Source organism: Podarcis pityusensis (assembly GCF_964106645.2).
Source record: "Podarcis pityusensis genome assembly, chromosome: Z".
Classification (NCBI taxonomy): Eukaryota; Metazoa; Chordata; class Lepidosauria; order Squamata; family Lacertidae; genus Podarcis; species Podarcis pityusensis.
The window spans coordinates 8,825,459-8,842,939 of record NC_138044.1 but is presented as its reverse complement, the minus strand read 5'-3'; the positions used below and the strand labels follow the sequence as shown (position 1 = coordinate 8,842,939).

At 46.6% G+C, this 17,481-nt stretch overlaps 2 protein-coding genes across 2 annotated transcripts in view; one reads left to right on the top strand and one right to left on the bottom strand.

Moving 5' to 3' along the window:
• The window catches only part of SLC31A2 (solute carrier family 31 member 2), a 72,297-nt gene that overhangs the window by 24,406 nt on the left and 30,410 nt on the right, over positions 1 to 17,481 (bottom strand). The gene's annotated exons all lie outside the window — the stretch shown is intronic.
• NIBAN2 (niban apoptosis regulator 2) overlaps positions 1 to 17,481 on the top strand; it is a 96,024-nt gene that overhangs the window by 62,340 nt on the left and 16,203 nt on the right. Inside the window, exons 5-7 of the mRNA XM_080990883.1 lie at positions 4,397 to 4,564; positions 15,367 to 15,482; positions 16,008 to 16,112. Coding sequence (XP_080847009.1) covers positions 4,397 to 4,564; positions 15,367 to 15,482; positions 16,008 to 16,112 — 389 coding nt within the window. The remainder of the gene's footprint in view (positions 1 to 4,396; positions 4,565 to 15,366; positions 15,483 to 16,007; positions 16,113 to 17,481) is intronic.

The window sequence follows — 17,481 nt, the reverse complement described above, 5'->3', positions numbered from 1 at the left end:
GCCCTTTTGATTATTGGGAGCAAGTTGCTTACTGTTCCCAATAATCATCCATGCTTTCATCTGCCTCTGTTTTGAAATGAGACTGTGAAGTGGCACAGTCTGGACTATTTGATCTAGAATATGATGTGGCTACATAATACACCTCATTTGGATATAGGAAGTATCCGGGGAGCCTCAGCTAATCTGTTAATGGAGAACAAAGCTATTAGTGGCTATTAGCCACAGTGGATGCATTTTCCCTCTGCTGCTGGAGGCAGGGTGCCTCTGCATACCAGTCCTGGGAGTCACAAGTGGGAAGAGCTGCTGTTCCATTCAGGTTTCCCACGGGCCTCTGGTTGGCCACTGTGAGAACAGGATGCTGGACTAGATGGACCACTGGCCTGATCCAGCAACGCTCTTCTTAAATCCTTATTTTAATAGGTAGACCAGAGATGCCCAGCATGCAGCGTCTTGATCATGACTGAAATGTCATTAACGTTACATTGGACACGATAACTGTATTGTATTGTACTGTATAATGTCTCCAGCCTGCCGTCTGTCCTCTTCTTGTTTTGAGTGGGGGTGGGGAGGGGAGGTGTGCTAGTGCCTCAGCTCACAAGGGAAAGCAAACCTGCTGCCTGGCCCTTGTGTGAATTGCCAGGCTTTGACACAAGCTGTGTGCGGCTGGCTTGCAAAACCACCGCAGTCAGGGAGTGTGGTTGGTGGGTGGGGTGCAAGGAGGGGTGTCCGTTTCCAAGCAGGACCTTCAAGAAGCCTGAAAAGACATTTGTTTGGAGAAAGGCTGGCTGCCCAGGGCCTGGCAGGTTCCCACTTGGGATGACGAGGTCACCTCTTCAGGAAACAGCTGAGGCTATTCAGTTGGACCACCGGCCAATGAGGTGAAAGTGTGCAGAGGGAAATCAAGGATTGGTGCGAACATCATAGGAGATTTATGATGGTTGCAGGGTTTTGTTGATCTGTGGATTTTTATTTAGATCTGCGTAAAACATTGGTCATCCCGTTTTCATCCCGAGAGCTGCATGTGCTTCTGGGCAACCTTCTGTGGGGCACATGCCCCTAGTGCTGTGGGTCAGAATCAGAAGTGAGAGGAGCAATAATGCACAGTAAATGTTGCATTTGTACAGTTAGGCTAATTTCTGCAAACACTCAGCACACTCCTCTCTGCCCTCCATCCAGGCAAGCAAGAGGCATCATCAGGGTTGAAGGACACATTCCAGCCAGGCAAAAAACACTCCAGGAGGGTATGAAGCAGGGCTGGTGAGAGGTGTGGCTTGAGGAGAGAGGTGTGGCCTGGGGACAGGCCTGGAGGGCTTGTTCAGTGTTATTATGTACATTGACTGGCTGCAGTACTCCAGAATTCAGTCAGGGATTCTGTCCCAGCCCTACTGGGAGCCACTGAAGATTCAGCCTGGGAGCTTCTGTGTGCAAGGCAGGTGCTCTGCCACTGAGTTTATATTATTATTATTAATAATTTATTCATTTCAACTCATTATTTGCTCATTGTGCAGATGTATCAAAGTGGTTTAAAGGTAAAGGGACCCCTGACAGTTAAGTCCAATCATGAACGAGTCTGGGGTTGCGGTGCTCATCTCGCTTTATTGGCCGAGGGAGCCGGCGTACAGCTTCCGGGTCATGTGGACAACATGACTAAGCCACTTCTGGCGAACCAGAGCAGCGCACGGAAACGTCGTTTAGCTTCCCGCCGGAGCGGTATCTATTTATCTACTAGCACACGGAAACGCCGTTTAGCTTCCCGCCAGAGCGGTACCTATTTATCTACTTGCACTTTGACGTGCTTTTGAACTAATAGGTTGGCAGGAGCTGGGACCGAGCAACAGGAGCTCACCCCGTCACGGGGATTCAAACCACCAACCTTCCACTTGGCAAGGCTCAGTGGTTTACACCACACCGCCACCCGCATCCCTATCAAAGTGGTTTAAACCCACTTAAAAAACATAAATATACCATAACATTCATAGTCATACGAAAACACATACTATTCATTTAAAAACAAAACTTTATCCACTAGAAAACTGTGGAAAGCTTTGGCAGCAAAAACATCATCAAAGTCTGTCAGATGCCTGGGGGTGGGAAGGTGAGCTTTTTACCTGGCGAGGCAGACCTCCCTCAAGAGAGCCACAGGGGAAGGCTGCCTTCTCCTTTGTTACTACCCTCTGAGCCTCACTCAAAGAAGAGACCCAGGGTAGGGCCTCAGGTGACGATGTAATGGTATGGGTATGTTCCCCTTTTGAGAGGCATTCTAGAATATATTGGGATCCTGATCTATAAAGCTTTATAGGTCAAAACCAGCACTTTGTGCCTTCTCAATATATGTAAGCCTCTAACTTACAAATAAATAAATCTAACTTTTTTAAAAAAATCTATTTCTGCATTTTGGAAAGCCAATAAAAACGCTATTTATGCATTTTTTTTAAAACAAAAAAAAAAGACAACCAAGCACTATGAATTGGACTGTGTAACTGTTAACCTAGATTGTGCTATATGTTCTGTTTGCCTTGAACCTGTCAGCAGCTGGGCTGCTGCACTAATTTGACGCTTCTGCACTGTTTTCAGAGGCAACCCTATGTAAAGAGCATGGCAGTAGTCCATTCCTGAGGTTTCTAGAATATAAATCATAGCAGCTAAGTTATTTATATCCAAATAGAGTTGTAGCCGGGCCACTAGTCTGATTTGACAGAAGGCACTCTGTGTCAGCGTGGCCATCTGTGCCTCAAGTGGTGGCAGTGGGTCCAGGAGCACCCACAAGACGAGAAACCTGCTCCCCAAGTCGTCTCTATTAAGCTCCAGCTCCAGTCCATCCTTGTGACCATGCACTGATCCAGCACATTAGCTATGGTCCTTCCCCCAATCCCTGCCTCCCAGATGTTCCCATTTCCTTTGCCTGGCCTCCAGGGAGCTTGCCATCTGCAATCAAATCCAGAAGTGGCAGGTGGGCTGCACGTTTGCCTGGCCTCAGCAGCATGTGGCAGACAAATCTAGACAAATCTGCGCCTTGCAGTAGAAACATTTATCTAGTTATTTAGTCTGCTGCCTCTTGCTAAGACTCCTGTTCAAGCTACTAAATCCAAGCATGGCTTCTGACCTACTGCTTGAATGGGTAGGGTGGATTAAAATATGCCAATTCTTTTAAATGGATTTTCTTTTGTTGTTTCTTTGCACCGCGCTTCAGTGGCAATAATTACTACTGCACTTTTGCATAGTGCAGGGGCAAGGAAGCTTTTTTGCACCCGAGTGCTGCATTCCCTACTGGACAAGCTTCTGAGGGCCACATGTCAGTGGTGGGTGCAGCAACAAACTTCATTTTTCCTTTGTGGTTTCTACACACTCCCCTCTCTACCCTCCGCACAGACAAAAAAGAGGCATTATCAGAATTCAAGAGCACATTTCAGCTAGGCAAAAATACTTGGAGTGTGAAACAGGGCCTGTGTGGGTGTGGCCTGTGGAGAGGGGTGTGGCTTGGGGAGGGTTCCAAGAGTCAGCTAAAAAGGCATGGAGAGCCACGTTCGGCCCCCAGGTTTGAAATTTCCCAGCAATGGTATAGCACTTTCAAGGGTCCCAAAGTGATTGGTGTTGCAGTTCTGACAGTGACCTTGTAAGGAGGAGGATGGCGAAACTTGTGGCCCTCCCAGATGTTGCTGGAGTACAACTCCCATCATCACTGGCCATTCTGGCTGGGACCAATGGCAGTCACCGGGTCCAACAACATCTGGAGGGCACCAGTTTGGGGAAGAGCAAAGTATGTGTTGCCAGCACTGGGGGGGGGGGGGCAATTCTCTGTGTGATCTGGCTGAATCTCCAATCTAAGCAGTGCTGTCCCACAGAGGCAACACATGGGCATGTGATGGGTAAGCTCTCCTGAAAGTTAAGGTAGTTCTTGCTAGTTGCTATCTCTCTGCATGAGGAGGGAATTTGCACAGTCTGTGTATCAGGCAGGACTGGAGAGAACAATGGGCTTTCCCAGCTGCTGGTGACTCCACTTCCCTGTGTGAGTTTTTGCTGTGCCCTGGCTTCCTGGCAGGGAGTGGCAATGTGCAAAGGTGCAATGGGCAGTCTTCTTTGAGGCCAGATATTCCTTGTGTTTAGGCAGTGACTGAATTACCCATTTGGGAAGGAGGCAAGATTCAGCATGGGGAACGATGCAGAGTAGCGACAGAGATCTTCCTATCAAATCCAACATCCTATTCTCTCAACCGACTAGCCAGATGTGTAAATCCCACATCACATAAGCGCAAATGCCCTCGTCTGCTGGCCTCTCTGACTGTGTGTGTTTTTCCAGTCAGGAATAAATCACATGATGTGTGCCAAGCTTTGAAAGTGGTTTCTTCCTAGCTCTGCCACTGTCACATCTGTCTCTTCATGTTTTTTTGTCCCCCAGGTTCTGCACCCAAATCGGGCAACACCTCTGTCTTCAAATGCCCCACAGAGTTCCCTCTCATCCTATGGCACCCTTACGCCCGGCACTACTACTTCTGCGTGATGACCGGGAAGGAGCATGAGAAGTGGCGAGCCGTTTTCCAGGACTGTGTGCGCCACTGCAACAATGGTAAGTCAGTCAGAAACTGCCTGTTTAGCCTCTCGGTGGACAGCAGAGGCTGCATTCACACAACAGCCTATTCCATTTCCCCCATGGTTTCACTTGACATTGTATGTTTGAGCCTGCCTATGGTGTAAATGCCGCTTCCAGAACTAATGAAATATGGGCATAGAAAAGATTCCAGCAAGCGTTTAAAGGTTAAAACAGAAGGTGCTTGCTGAATCTCTTTACGCAGGTTCCCTGAGGATTATTTATTTGTTTAACAACGTCTGTAAGACATTTGACTGTAGTAAAATCTCTAAGCAGTTTACAAGAAATATAAATACAGATTTAATAATAAATAATAAAAACAAAACAAAACACCATTGACAATAATTAAAATTAACAGTAAAAGATATTCAAACGTATTAACATTTTTGTGTCTGGATTGGCTTCCCTGAAGAAGAAGAAATGTTTTAAGTGGTTTCCAAAAGAGTACAGTGAAGGTGTCTGCCAAATGTCAATAGGCAGGGAGTTCCGAAGTGTAAGGGTCCACAAGTATTAATGTGGCACCTGTAATAGTTTCATGGACTGAAGCAGTCAAGTGGGCTCATATGGGGCAAGTAAACTTGTCCCAAGCCATTAAGTGCTTTAAATACCAATAGGAACACCTTGAACTTGGCCTGGTAACAGATTGGCACCCAGTGCAGAGATCCTTTTCCATCACTCTGAACATAGTAGGACTTCGTCAACTGCAGCATGACTGACTAATTAATGGCCATGTATCTTCTACTTAGGGATGTGGGTGGCGCTGTGGGTTAAACCACAGAGCCTAGGACTTGCTGATCAGAAGGTCGGCGGTTCGAATTCCTGCGACGGGGTGAGCTCCTGTTGCTCGGTCCCTGCTCCTGCCAACCTAGCAGTTCGAAAGCACGTCAAAGTGCAAGTAGATAAATAGGTACCACTCCGGCGGGAAGGTAAACGGCGTTTCCCTGTGCTGCTCTGATTCGCCAGAAGTGGCTTGGTCACACTGGCCACATGACCCGGAAGCTGTACGCCGGCTCCCTCAGCCAATAAAGCGAGAGGAGCGCCGCAACCCCAGAGTCGACAACGACTGGACCTAATGGTCAGGGGTCCCTTTACCTATCTTCTTACTTAACCTCGTCTAGGAAAGGAGAGTGCTCCACCTTCAGAGGTTTAACTGCTAAACTGCCTTTTTACCTCTACGAAGTTGCTCTTGACATATTCAGTCAAGATCTTCTTTCTTGCAGTATCAACTGTTTTATTCCAGCAGAGGCAAGAAGAAACAAGTATGGAAGAGCATTGTGGGAAACTGTGTGTGTGTGTGTGTGTGTGTGTGTGTGTGTGTGTGTGTGTGTGTGAATGCCTTATGGCCCATCTAGTCCATCATCCTGTTCTCCCAGGGCCAACCAGATGCCCCAGTAGGAAGCCTGAAAGCAGGATCTGTGTGGAACAATGCTCTCCTCACTCAGGATCCCCAGCAAAGGAAAGGTTTCTCCAACATAGGAGGCAGAGCATAGCCATAATGGCCAGTAGTCATGGATAGCCTTATCCTCCACAAATTTTTCTAATTCTCTTTTAAAGGCATTTAAGATGGTGGCCATTACCACCTCAGGCAGGAGCAAATTCCATAGCGGATCTATGTGCTGTGTGAATATATATATTCACAACATGTTTATATTTTAAATAAACCTGTTTTATTTCTTCCTCCCCCCTCTCACATAAGTGTCCCTGCCCAGTTTTTTCCCCTTTCCCCCCCAAATGCAGTTCAAAATTAATATAAACAGGGGTAATAATAATAATAAAACATAACAACTTTCAAAGAAAAACAGTGTGGGAAAATATCCAAATGCCTGCAGGTAACTGCTGCAGAGGTTGAAACAGTGGTTTTCTAACAGAGTTTCCCAGGAAACAAAACATTTGGGTGCATTGTAGAATGGCGAGCATCTTGAGTTTCGTGAGATCTGGTGCTTCTGGGGTTTGAACCTGGGACATTCTGCATAAAAAGCAGATGCTCTACCATTCAGCTATGGCCCTTGCTGCAAGCTTCTTGAAGGACTGGCATGGCTACAAAGAGGCCATGTAAATTTCAGTCTCTGCTTCTCATCAGCTTTGAGTCACCCTCTGCCAACCGTGACAAAGTTTGTCTGATGAACTTAAATTTTTTGATGGGAACTGTTTTGGATGTTGTGAGTATAGGATTCTGACCAGGCACAGGGAGTGAGCAACTGGTGGAGCAACATGATGTGTCTTTTCCACAGCTGGGTCTCAAGTTGCAGTTTGTTGAGCTCCACAGCTTGAGCCAAAGAGATGCTTTGGAAGAGAGCAGAGCGGTGCCCAGACTTACCAACTGGGAACACCTCTCTTATAATCCGGCCTCAGAATTATTTGTTTACCTGGGTTGATGAATTTGTTAATAGCAGCAGTGTTGCAGTTTTGTTTATTTATTTTATTTAACGACATGTATACAGTCAGGGGAAAAAGAAAGTGCACCCTCTTTGAATTCTGTGGTTTTACATATCAGGACATAATAGCAATCATCTTTCCCTAGCAGGTTTTAAAATCAGGAAAATGCAACCTCTGATGAACAACAACACATGACATATTACATCGTGTCATGATTTATTAAACAGAAATAAAGCCAAGATGGAGAAAACATGTGCGAAAAACTAAGTACACCCTTACTGCTTCCATACGAATTAAGAGGCTAAGTAGCAGGCAAGGACTGCTAATAAAATGCCCTTGCTTAATTGATCATCAGCAAGTGTGCCCACTTCTATAAAAGCAAAGACGATACAATGCTCTTAGAGAAGCAACTGCTGCTGCCAGTGAAATTGGGAAGAGTTCTAAGGGCATCTTCAACCAGTTTTAAGTCCATCATTCTACAATGAGAAAGATTATTCAAAATTGGAAAATGTTAAAGACAGTTGCCAATCTTTCCAGGAGTGGACTTCGCAGCAAATTCACCTCAGACCCTGCAATGCTCAGAGAAATTGCCAAAAACCCAAGAGTTACATCTCAGGCTCTACAGGTCTCAGTTAGCATGTTAAATGTTAAAGTTCATGACAGTGCAGTTAGAAAAAGACAGAACAAGTATGGTTTGTTTGGAAGGGTTTCCAGGAGAAAGCCTCGTCTCTCTAAAAATAATATGGCAGCATGGCTTTCGTTTGCAAAGTTGCATCTGAGCAAACCACAAGACTTCTGGAACAACGTCCTTTGGACAGATGAGACCAAAGTGGAGATGTTTGGCTATATTGCACAGAGCCATGTTTAGCAAAAACCAAACACAGCATATCAGCACAAGCACCTCATACCAACTGTCAAGCACGGTGGAGGGGTGATTATTTGGGCTTGTTTTGCAGCCACAGGACCTGGGAACCTTGCAGTCATTGAGTCTACCATGAACTCCTCAGTATACCAAAGTATCCTACAGTCAAATGTGTGGCCATCTGCCCAACAGCTGAAGCTAGGCTGACATCGGGTCATGCAACAGGACAAGGATCCCAAGCACACCAGCAAATCTACAACAGAAGTTTATACATTTTAAAGAGAGCTTTCTCTTTTGATTGAATCAACTCTTTTTCTAATCTACAGTAGATGGTTCTGTAGCGAGAAAAAAGGAGAAAAGAACAGAATCAAAGTATTGCAATGGCCCAGTCATCAACCCAATTGAAATGCTGTTTGGGACCTTAAGAGAGCTGTGCATAAATAAATGCCAGAAAATTTCAATGAACCGAAGCAACGTTGTAAAGAAGAATGGCCCAAAATTCCTCCACAACAATGTGAGAGATGGATAAAGTCCTACAGAAAACAATTACGGTACTTCATGTTATTGCTGCTAAAGGTGGTTCTACAGGCTATTGAATCATAAGGTGTACTTAGTTTTTCACACATGGCTTTTCCATTTCGGTTTTATTTCTGTTAAATCAACAATTTCACAGTGTAATATGTCATGTGTTGTTCATCTGAGGTTGTATTTACCTGATTTTAAGACCTGCTAAGGAATAGATGATTCTTATTATGTCTTCATATGTAAAACCACCGTATTCGAAGAGGGTGCACTTTATTTTTCCCATGACTGTATGTTGCTGGATTGTAAGAAAACCTCTTAGCGGTTTACAAAATAATATAAAAACAAAACGTCCACAATTTTTAAAAAAAGACTAGTAAAAGTAAGATATTATAAAAGATGCAAGAGATCACTAAAATCAACAGTAGCTGAAAAGAGATGAAATACAAGCAACTTCTGCATGTCTGGATAGCCTTGCCTAAACAAAGATATTTTTTAGCAAGCACCAAAAGGAATATAGCAAAGGCCTAATATCAATAGGCAGGGAGTGTAGGTGCTGCCACACTGTAAGATTGATTTATTTGGAGTGTGGAATAAGAATTATGCAGCACCTATGACAGTGCTAGTTCTGCAGATTGAAGCAGCCAAGTGGTAAGGCGATCCTGCAAGTAAACCAATCCCAAGGTGTTAAAGGCATTAGTAATAGCAGCACCTTGAACTTAGTCCAACAGCAGATAGGCAACCACTGCAGCTCTCTGAGCAGATGTGTTATGTGCAGACAGGGCCTCACTCCTGTCAGCATTCGTGTTGCAGCATTCTGTACCAACTGCACCCTTCAGGTCAAGCTCAAGGGAAGCCCCACATAGAGTGCATTGCAACAATCCAACCTTGGAAGTCACCATTGCCGGAACTACTATGGCCAAGGTTGTTGCTGCTATTTGTTAGTAGGGCTCATAGTGTGTGCTCCTGATGGACACAGAATGAAGCAGGCATGATTCTAGAGCAGATGCTGTTAGGCTCCAGCTCCCATCAGCCCCGGCCAAAATGGCCTGTGCCCAGGGTTTATGGGAGTTGCTGTCCAAAACCTCTGAAGTGCAGGTTAGGACAGGCTGGTGTAAAGACAAGCCAGTGCAGAGATTTCACTGGTTGGGCTTTTAAATTACTGAATGGAATAACAGCCTACCCACAGGGCTGGCCCAATACATTAGAATCATAGAATCATAGAATCATAGAGATGGAAGAGACCACAAGGGCATTGAGTCCAACCCCCTGCCAAGCAGGAAACACCATCAGAGCACTCCTGACATATGGCTGTCAAGCCTCTGCTTAAAGACCTCCAAAGAAGGAGACTCCACCACACTCCTTGGCAGCAAATTCCACTGTCGAACAGCTCTTACTGTCAGGAAGTTCTTCCTAATGTTTAGGTGGAATCTTCTTTCTTGTAGTTTGGATCCATTGCTCCGTGTCCGCTTCTCTGGAGCAGCAGAAAACAACTTTTCTCCCTCCCCTATGTGACATCCTTTTATATATTTGAAAACATTTTGGCACCTGAAGTAGATCTCTAAATAGTGTCCCACTCCAGGGGAAAAGGGGGGATGGAAGATCTGCATCAGGAACAAGGGGGGAAGAAAGATCGACATCAGGATCTGCTGCCCCTGTGGATCCTGTCTCCTGAGGTGGTTGCCTCACCATTCTTCATGGGTGGGCCAGCCCTACCTGCCCATGTCCATCAAAGCCATTTCCACTGATGTCCATTGTCTGGAGATTTTCTGCTTAAGGGATTCTCAACACAAATATTCCTACATCTTCCCAATGTTGTTGTACTACAACTCCCATCATCCATGACCATGGCTGAATTGGCTGGGGCTGAGAGGAGTTGTAATCTGAGCGACCTCTGGATCAAATCACATGGGCAGCCTTTGCCGGCCTGGTGCCCTCCAGATGGTTTGGAATACAACTCCTATGAGCCCTAGGGCACAGTTTACCTTTCAGTCTCCTTTAGTGCCAGCCTTGAAGGAAGGGGAGAGGAGGGATACTTGTGCAATAAATTAGTATTATTTATATGGTGTTTGTGAGTGCTTGCACTTGAATATCTTTTTTAAAAAATAATAATAATATGGAACTGCAGATCTGTTGGATAGCTTTTCTCTGAGGCAAGCCTCACACCCACCTTCCTTTGAATGGGCACGCAAATATTGATTGATTGATCCTGAGAATCTGCAGGAGCTGTGGGCCTTTTTTCTCACCTGGGGACAAATTAATGCCTTCCCCAAGCTCCAATTAAGGTGAGCTCTTCCCAGCACCTGCTACAGCCTAAACTGCTGTTAGCTATGCTCCCCCCCGCCGCCCTTTTACTGCTTCCTACTGCAAAGTTGTGCAAGCTTTCTGTCCATAGTGGGCCCTTGGCATGCTTTGGCAGGTTCTGGCAGGGTCAAGCATCACCACCACCCTCTTTTTCCTCCTCTTCCTGCACCGCTCTGTGGGCTTGCAGCCCTGCCCTGTGCAGGGTGAGGCTTTGCTGGCAGAGGGTGGCATTTTCGATGCGGTGATCCCCGCCCATCCTGTCCTCTCCTTTTCTCTCTTGGCAGGTTTCCTGCTGCTTGGCCTACGTGGAATTTGTTGTGCGGGTGGGAGAGCACTAGAATGCCAGGCTAGAAAGCCATCCATCACCCCTCCCCACCCCCTTGGGGAGGACTTCCATCTGAAATTCCTTTTCCCACCCTGAACTGGGCAGATCCTTCCACGGTGCTTACAATAAACCACCCTGTCCTTTCCCCCTCCTTCCCTTTCCTCCCTGCTTTCTTTCAAGCTGCAACGTTTTGAGAGTTCACTCCCAGTACGTGTGCTGCTTTGTTATTTTAAATTTATGTCCTTTGCAGTCACGTTTTAATTTATTGCTGGGCTCAGATGGCTCAGCGCCACCTCCTTAAATGAAGGAGTCGTCGTTAGGCTGCATGTTTTGCAACTGACCCATGGGACAAGGTCATGTGTGCAAGAGAGATTGCAAGGTTGGCTTTCTGTGCTTTTATTTATTTATTCCTCTTTATGAAAACCTACCACACACACACCTGTCCTTGTCCTGGCCTTTCCATCTAGCCCTCCGAAATAGCCCCACACTCCCCTCTCCCTTCACCAGGTCTGTTTTGCACCTTCCTAACGAGTTTTTGCCTGGCTGGAATGTGTCATTGAACTCTGATCATGCCTCTTGCATGCCTGGACAGAGGGGTGTGCATAGCCTGCAGCTCAAAGGTAAAATCTGCATTCGTAATGTCTCTGGTCCCGCCACTCAGAAAGTTGCCTAGTAGGAAATGTTCTGCACCCCATTATCACATGGGGATAGACCCACATGGACTGTGCCACCTCAACAGGCATGTGGGATGGTGCTTATTGGAGCCCTCTGTTAACTTGCTGTGCTCCAGAGGTTTTGGACTTCAAAATCTGGGTCTGGGGCTGATGTGAGCTGGAGCCTAACAACATCTGCTCTAAAATCAGGCCTGCTTCATGTTGTGAGCTTCAGGAGCATACACTGCCAGCCCTACTGAGCAGTAACAACAACCTTAACCATAGTTGTTCAGGCAATGGTGACTTCAAAATCTCCTTGTCTTGCTGGAGGGCAAGTCATCCCCAGGCAGGACTGACACTGGATCATCTCACCTTCCAGAATCTTTCAAGTGAGATGCTGGGCAGCCAGCCATATACATGCTCTTCGTGTGTGTGTGTGTTCTGCCACATGCCTGGGAAATGGTCATGCTGGCTTTCGGAACCCATCCACGATCAGCAGCCCTGCACCCCCTTACGCCAAAATGGAGCCAGAGAAATGTCCTGAGGTTCATTCTTTCCTCCACCCATCCTTCTCCTGCCTCCATCCATGGCTGCATTTATTTCCCAAGCCTATCTGAAGGGGAACGGCTGCAGCTCAGTGGCAGACCATCTGTGTTGCATGCAAAAGGCCCAGGTACAATCCCCAGTGGAATCTCCAAGTGGCACTGGGAGTGACCCCTGTCTGAAAGCCCTAGAGAGCAGCTGCCAGTTGGTGTAGACAGTACTGAGCAAGATAGACCAATGCTCTGACTCAGCATAAGGCAGATCCCTGTGTTCCTGTTTCTGTCTGAATTATGAGGACTAGAACCTTAGTTTATGGTTAGGAGGAAGACTGTAGCTCAATGGCTGGGCATCTGTTTGCACACAGATGATCCCGGGTTCAGTCTCCCAACATCTCCAGGAAGGACTGGGAATGTCCCATTCCTGGAAGCCTTGGAGAGTCATGGCCAGTCATTATAGGCAGTACTGAGCTAGATGGACTAATGATATGTTGAATATATGGCAGGTTCCTATTTTCCTAAGGAGATGGTGGTTCTGGATCTAGAGATGCAGGGTGGTGGTGGTGGTAGAGGATCTCCATAGGATCTCATGCATGTATGCAGCCATAGAGTTTGGCTGCAACATCTGGTGTCTCTGAATCCTACTGGGTAGGAAATAGTATTTGTAACGGGGGCAGGAGAGAGTCATGGTCACATTCTGCGTAGCTCCATGCCTTCCCTGAGGACGGACAAAATATGATCTTATGATGTACCAGGCATCCGGTATTCTTCTTCCACCAGTGTTGAAACAGCCCCTTTTGTTGTTGTTCTTAATCCAGCATCCCTGTTGTTTCCTCCCCTCCCAGAGCCTTGCAAAGAAACCAAAGACAAGGCAGAGTTAACACTACCCTTTCTCAAAGGAGAGAGAGAGAGAGAGAGAGCTCTCTGCCTACTTCCCTTTCCTCCGTCCCTCTACGGTTTGTCCCTGCCAACTCCAGACTCGGTCATTAAAAGAATGCCAGCTTTTTCTTTTTCCCTTTTACACCTCTTCTTTCCTTCTCCCATTTCAGAGTGGAGTGTGTGCCCGGGCTATAATTCTTGTTGCTGAAACCTTAGTCCAGACCTTGCCAGATCTAGCCACCTCTTGGCTTAACTCTTCTCATTCCACCCATATTTGAAAGCTGTCTACTCCAAAAGGTTTGAGTGGGGGGTGGGAAGACTGTGGAGAAGTGCTCCCAACCTTCCAGCCTCCCCCTTCGCCAGCAGTGAATCACACACAGAGGAATCTTGGGCAGCTGCAATGCACCCCTTACTCCAACCGCCTTACGGGGGTGTTGCTTGTGTTAAAAGATTTTCAGAAATCATGTGCTGACTGTGATTCATCCCACCACATTATTTTTAGTCACTTTCTCTTCCCTCTTCCCTCTCCCCACCCCCTGCCCGGTGCCAAAATGTGGCAATTTCCCTTTTGAAGACCTTCCTCCATCTTCGGCTTTCCAGACAGGATTCCTCTTTTGTGGATGTTACGTCAATTTCCAGAGCGCTGTGATAGTAACTGACACTGGCACAGGCGCAGCCCAGCCTTGCCTGTTTAACTCTTCCTTCTTTTTAACCCTTCTCCCTCTCCCTCAGCTGGTTGGGCTTGTTAGGAAATGTAGGAAGCTGCCTTCTACAGAACTAGGCCATTGGTCCATCAAGGTTATCATTGTTTGCACTGACCAGCAGTGACTCTTTAGGGTTCCAGACAGGACTCTCTCCCAACCCTGCTTGGAGACAGCAAGGGTTGAACCGGGATTCTCTCTTTACATGCCTATGATCTGAGCACCACAGCACTCTCCCCTCTTGTGATTCCTAGCAGCTGGATTTCAGGGGGTCCAGTTTGCAAGGCTGTGTTATTGTTTTGTTTTATGGAAGATTTGTCTGTATGGCATTGGGGCAGAGGGCTCCATTTTCTCTTTCTGTCCTGTCTAGGAGGCTGGGAATAGCCTCTCCTACTGAATAGGATCATTTTGATTGACCCTGATTGCTGTAGGTTTCAGTTTTTCAACCTTGTTTCCCCAGATGTGTCGGACTGCAGCTACCATCATCCCTGAGCGTTGATGGAGTTGTAGTCCAACTCCATCATAGAATTGTAGAATTGAAAGGGTCCATGAGGGCCATCTAGTCCAACCCACTGCAACGGAGGAATCACAACTAAAGCATCTGTGACAGATGGCCATCCAACCTCTGCTCATATATTGGAAGCACTGGGGCAACCCAGTTAGATAGGTGGGGTACAAATTATAAAATTGTTGTTGTTGGTTCAAAAAAGCCACTTCCGCCCTTCAAGGAGATGGAGTTGCAGGCTTCACGACCCCCACCATGCGCACGGCTGGAGTCCAGCCCTGCTGATTGGGGGGATTCCCGGCCACGTCATCCCCTGGCCAGCCAATTGGCTAGCTCTGGGGGCGTGGCCTGCCCTACTTAAGGCAGGATGCGGCCAGCATCTCCCTCTTTTTCCCACCTTCCAGCTGTTCCTGCTTAACCCTTCCTGGACTTCAAGCAGACGGACTGAATTCGGATATAGTCGGTTAGGACCAATGCCTAAGCCAATACCCCTCATCACCTGTAACCAATAAAGTTGTGGCCTTATTTAGCCCATTAATGTTAATAATTGTGTCATGTGTCGTTATTTCAACTGGGGGGGGGGATTCGCCATGCAAAACCAAGGAAGGGGAGTCTACCACCTCTCATAGGAGTCTCTTTCACTGTCAAACAGCTCTTAGTGTGAGAAAGTTCTTCCTGATGTTTCATTGGAATCTCCTTTCTTGTTACTTGAAGCTGTTGGTTCATGTACTAACCTCCAGAGCAGGAGAAAACAAGCTTGCTCCATCTTCCATGGGACAATTCCATAAATTGTTGCTCATAACGCTTGGTTTTCAGACCCTTGATTATCTTGGTTGTCCTCCTCTACACACATTCCAGCTTGTCAGTGTCCTTAAACTGTGGTGCTCAGAACTGGACACAGTATTCTAGGTGTGGTACTATTACTTCCCTTGATCAGGCTGAGGACAATGGGACTTGTAATCAAATGGCATCTGGCAGGGGATGGTGTGAGTTGTAATCCAACAACATCTGGGAACTCATGCGCATGGTGGGGCATGCTCACTTCTCTAAGAGACACAGAGTTGACGCTCCCCCTCCCCTTAAAAATAAAAGCACCTTCCCCTTTTCTCTTCCAGGTATTTCTGAGGACAACAAGGTAGAGGCTCCTGCATTCACTGATGCCGTCCGCATGTACCGCCAGTCTAAGGACCAGTATGGCACATGGGACATGCTTTGTGGCAATGAAGCACAGGTGAGTCTTTGAGGGAGCAGCCCAGGAAATTAATTCCTAGGTATGCTTGACAACCTGAGGTCATAAGAACATCGGAAGCAGCCTTATACTGAGTCAGAACAGTGGTCCTTTCTCAATGTTGTCTACTTTGACTGGCAGATGCTCTCCAGGATTTCAGATTGGAGTCTCTCCAAGCCCCACCTGGAGATTCACTACCAGTCAGTGCAGACAGTACTAGGCTAAATGAACCAACAATCTGGCCCAGTTTAAGCCAGCTTCCTTTGTTTCTACCTCCCAGTGTGTGGCCAGTGCTGTCACCTGCCTTGGCACTGGTTTTGCCATCACTTAGGCGCCAGGCAAAGGTAATTCTTTTGTACCTACAGGAGTTTGGGTAGCACCAATGACTGGATGTTTTTAACCCAACTATGTTTTATGGATTGGTCTTATTGTACCTTAGTCTCATTGTGAATTGTTTCAGGGCTTTTCGTTGTGGGAAGCAATACAATAAATTGAACCAACCTTTCCTTACCTTTATACCTAATCCAGGTCTTGAGCAACTTGGTGATGGAGGAACTTCTTCCTGAGCTGAAGAACATGATTGGGCCCCGCCTGAAGGGCAAAATCCAAGAGAGACACAGAGTTTGGATACAGGTGAGTGTGCGCTGAGCATGCACCAGGTCGCACTCTGTAATATGCAAGCATATGGAACTCTCTGCTGCAAGGTCCCAAGCTTCATCCCTGGCATCACCAGGTAGGGTTGAGAGACACTCCCTGCTTCAAACTGTGGATAGCCACTATCAGTCAACGTAGACAATACAGAGCTAGGTCTGTATTGGTATTGGTCAGACTTTGTATAAGCCAGCTTCCTATGTCCCAATGTTGCTCCAGGAATGTGGGAACCTCTGGCTCTCTGGATGTTGTTGAACTATAACTCCCATCATCCCTGACCATTGGCCTGGCTGGAGCATGCAGGAATTGGACACCTGCCGAATCTGGAACTCTACAGGTTCCCCAGCTCTGTCTCCCTACTTCCCTTATGAATGGAAAACATGATTTCTCCACCAGAAATTTCTCCATGCATTTGTGGCCCTGTCCATTTCCAGGCTGCATTCAGTCAAAAAACCCCAAACAAACAAAAACCATGCTTTTAGCTGTAAGATAATTATGGCCCAGAATGTCAAAAGACCTCGGGTGGGAAGAAAATATATATACTGTTTGAAAACCAGGATAAATATTTCCTTGTGAGCCATTTTTAAAAATAGATTGGCAGAAAACTCCCTTTTAAACAAATATTCAGCTCCCGGTGGCTGCCTTCCAAACACTGCAGTATAATGAGGACATTCCCTCCAGCACACCGGAGCCCTGTGTGGAAGAGTAAAAAAAAACCTCACAAGACCCCTTTTGAATGCATCTTCTCCAAATTTCTTAATACTTCCTTATTTATATGTAGGGCTGCAGGTGTGCCCTGTGATTCTGTGCTGGGAGACGTCACGGGAATTTATAATCGGGCTCAGAATTAATCCTCCTGTACATCTCAGCATTCTTCATGTATCTATCTATATCTGTATATATACACGTGTGTGTGTGTGTGTGTGTGTGTGTATGTATATATGTGTGTGTGTGTATACGTGTATATATATATGTGTGTGTGTGTATATACACACACACACACACACACACACACTGCTTTTCTTCTAGAAAAAAAGATGCCAGTACTGTATACTCTTGAGTGTCCCCAGAAAAAATCTCTGTCTATATCTATACAGTCATACCTTGGGTTGAATATGCTTCAGGTTGAGCGTTTTCGGGTTGTGCTCCGCGGCAACCCAGAAGTAACGGAGCCCGTTACTTCCGGGTTTCACAGCTCACGCTTGCGCAGACGCTCAAAATGACATCACTCGCATGCGTGGAAGCGGTGAATCGCGACCCACGCACGTGCGGATGCGGGTTGTGTTCGCATCGGGATGCGAACGGGGCTCCGGAACAGAGGTATCACTGTATTCAGGTTTCTAGTCCTTAT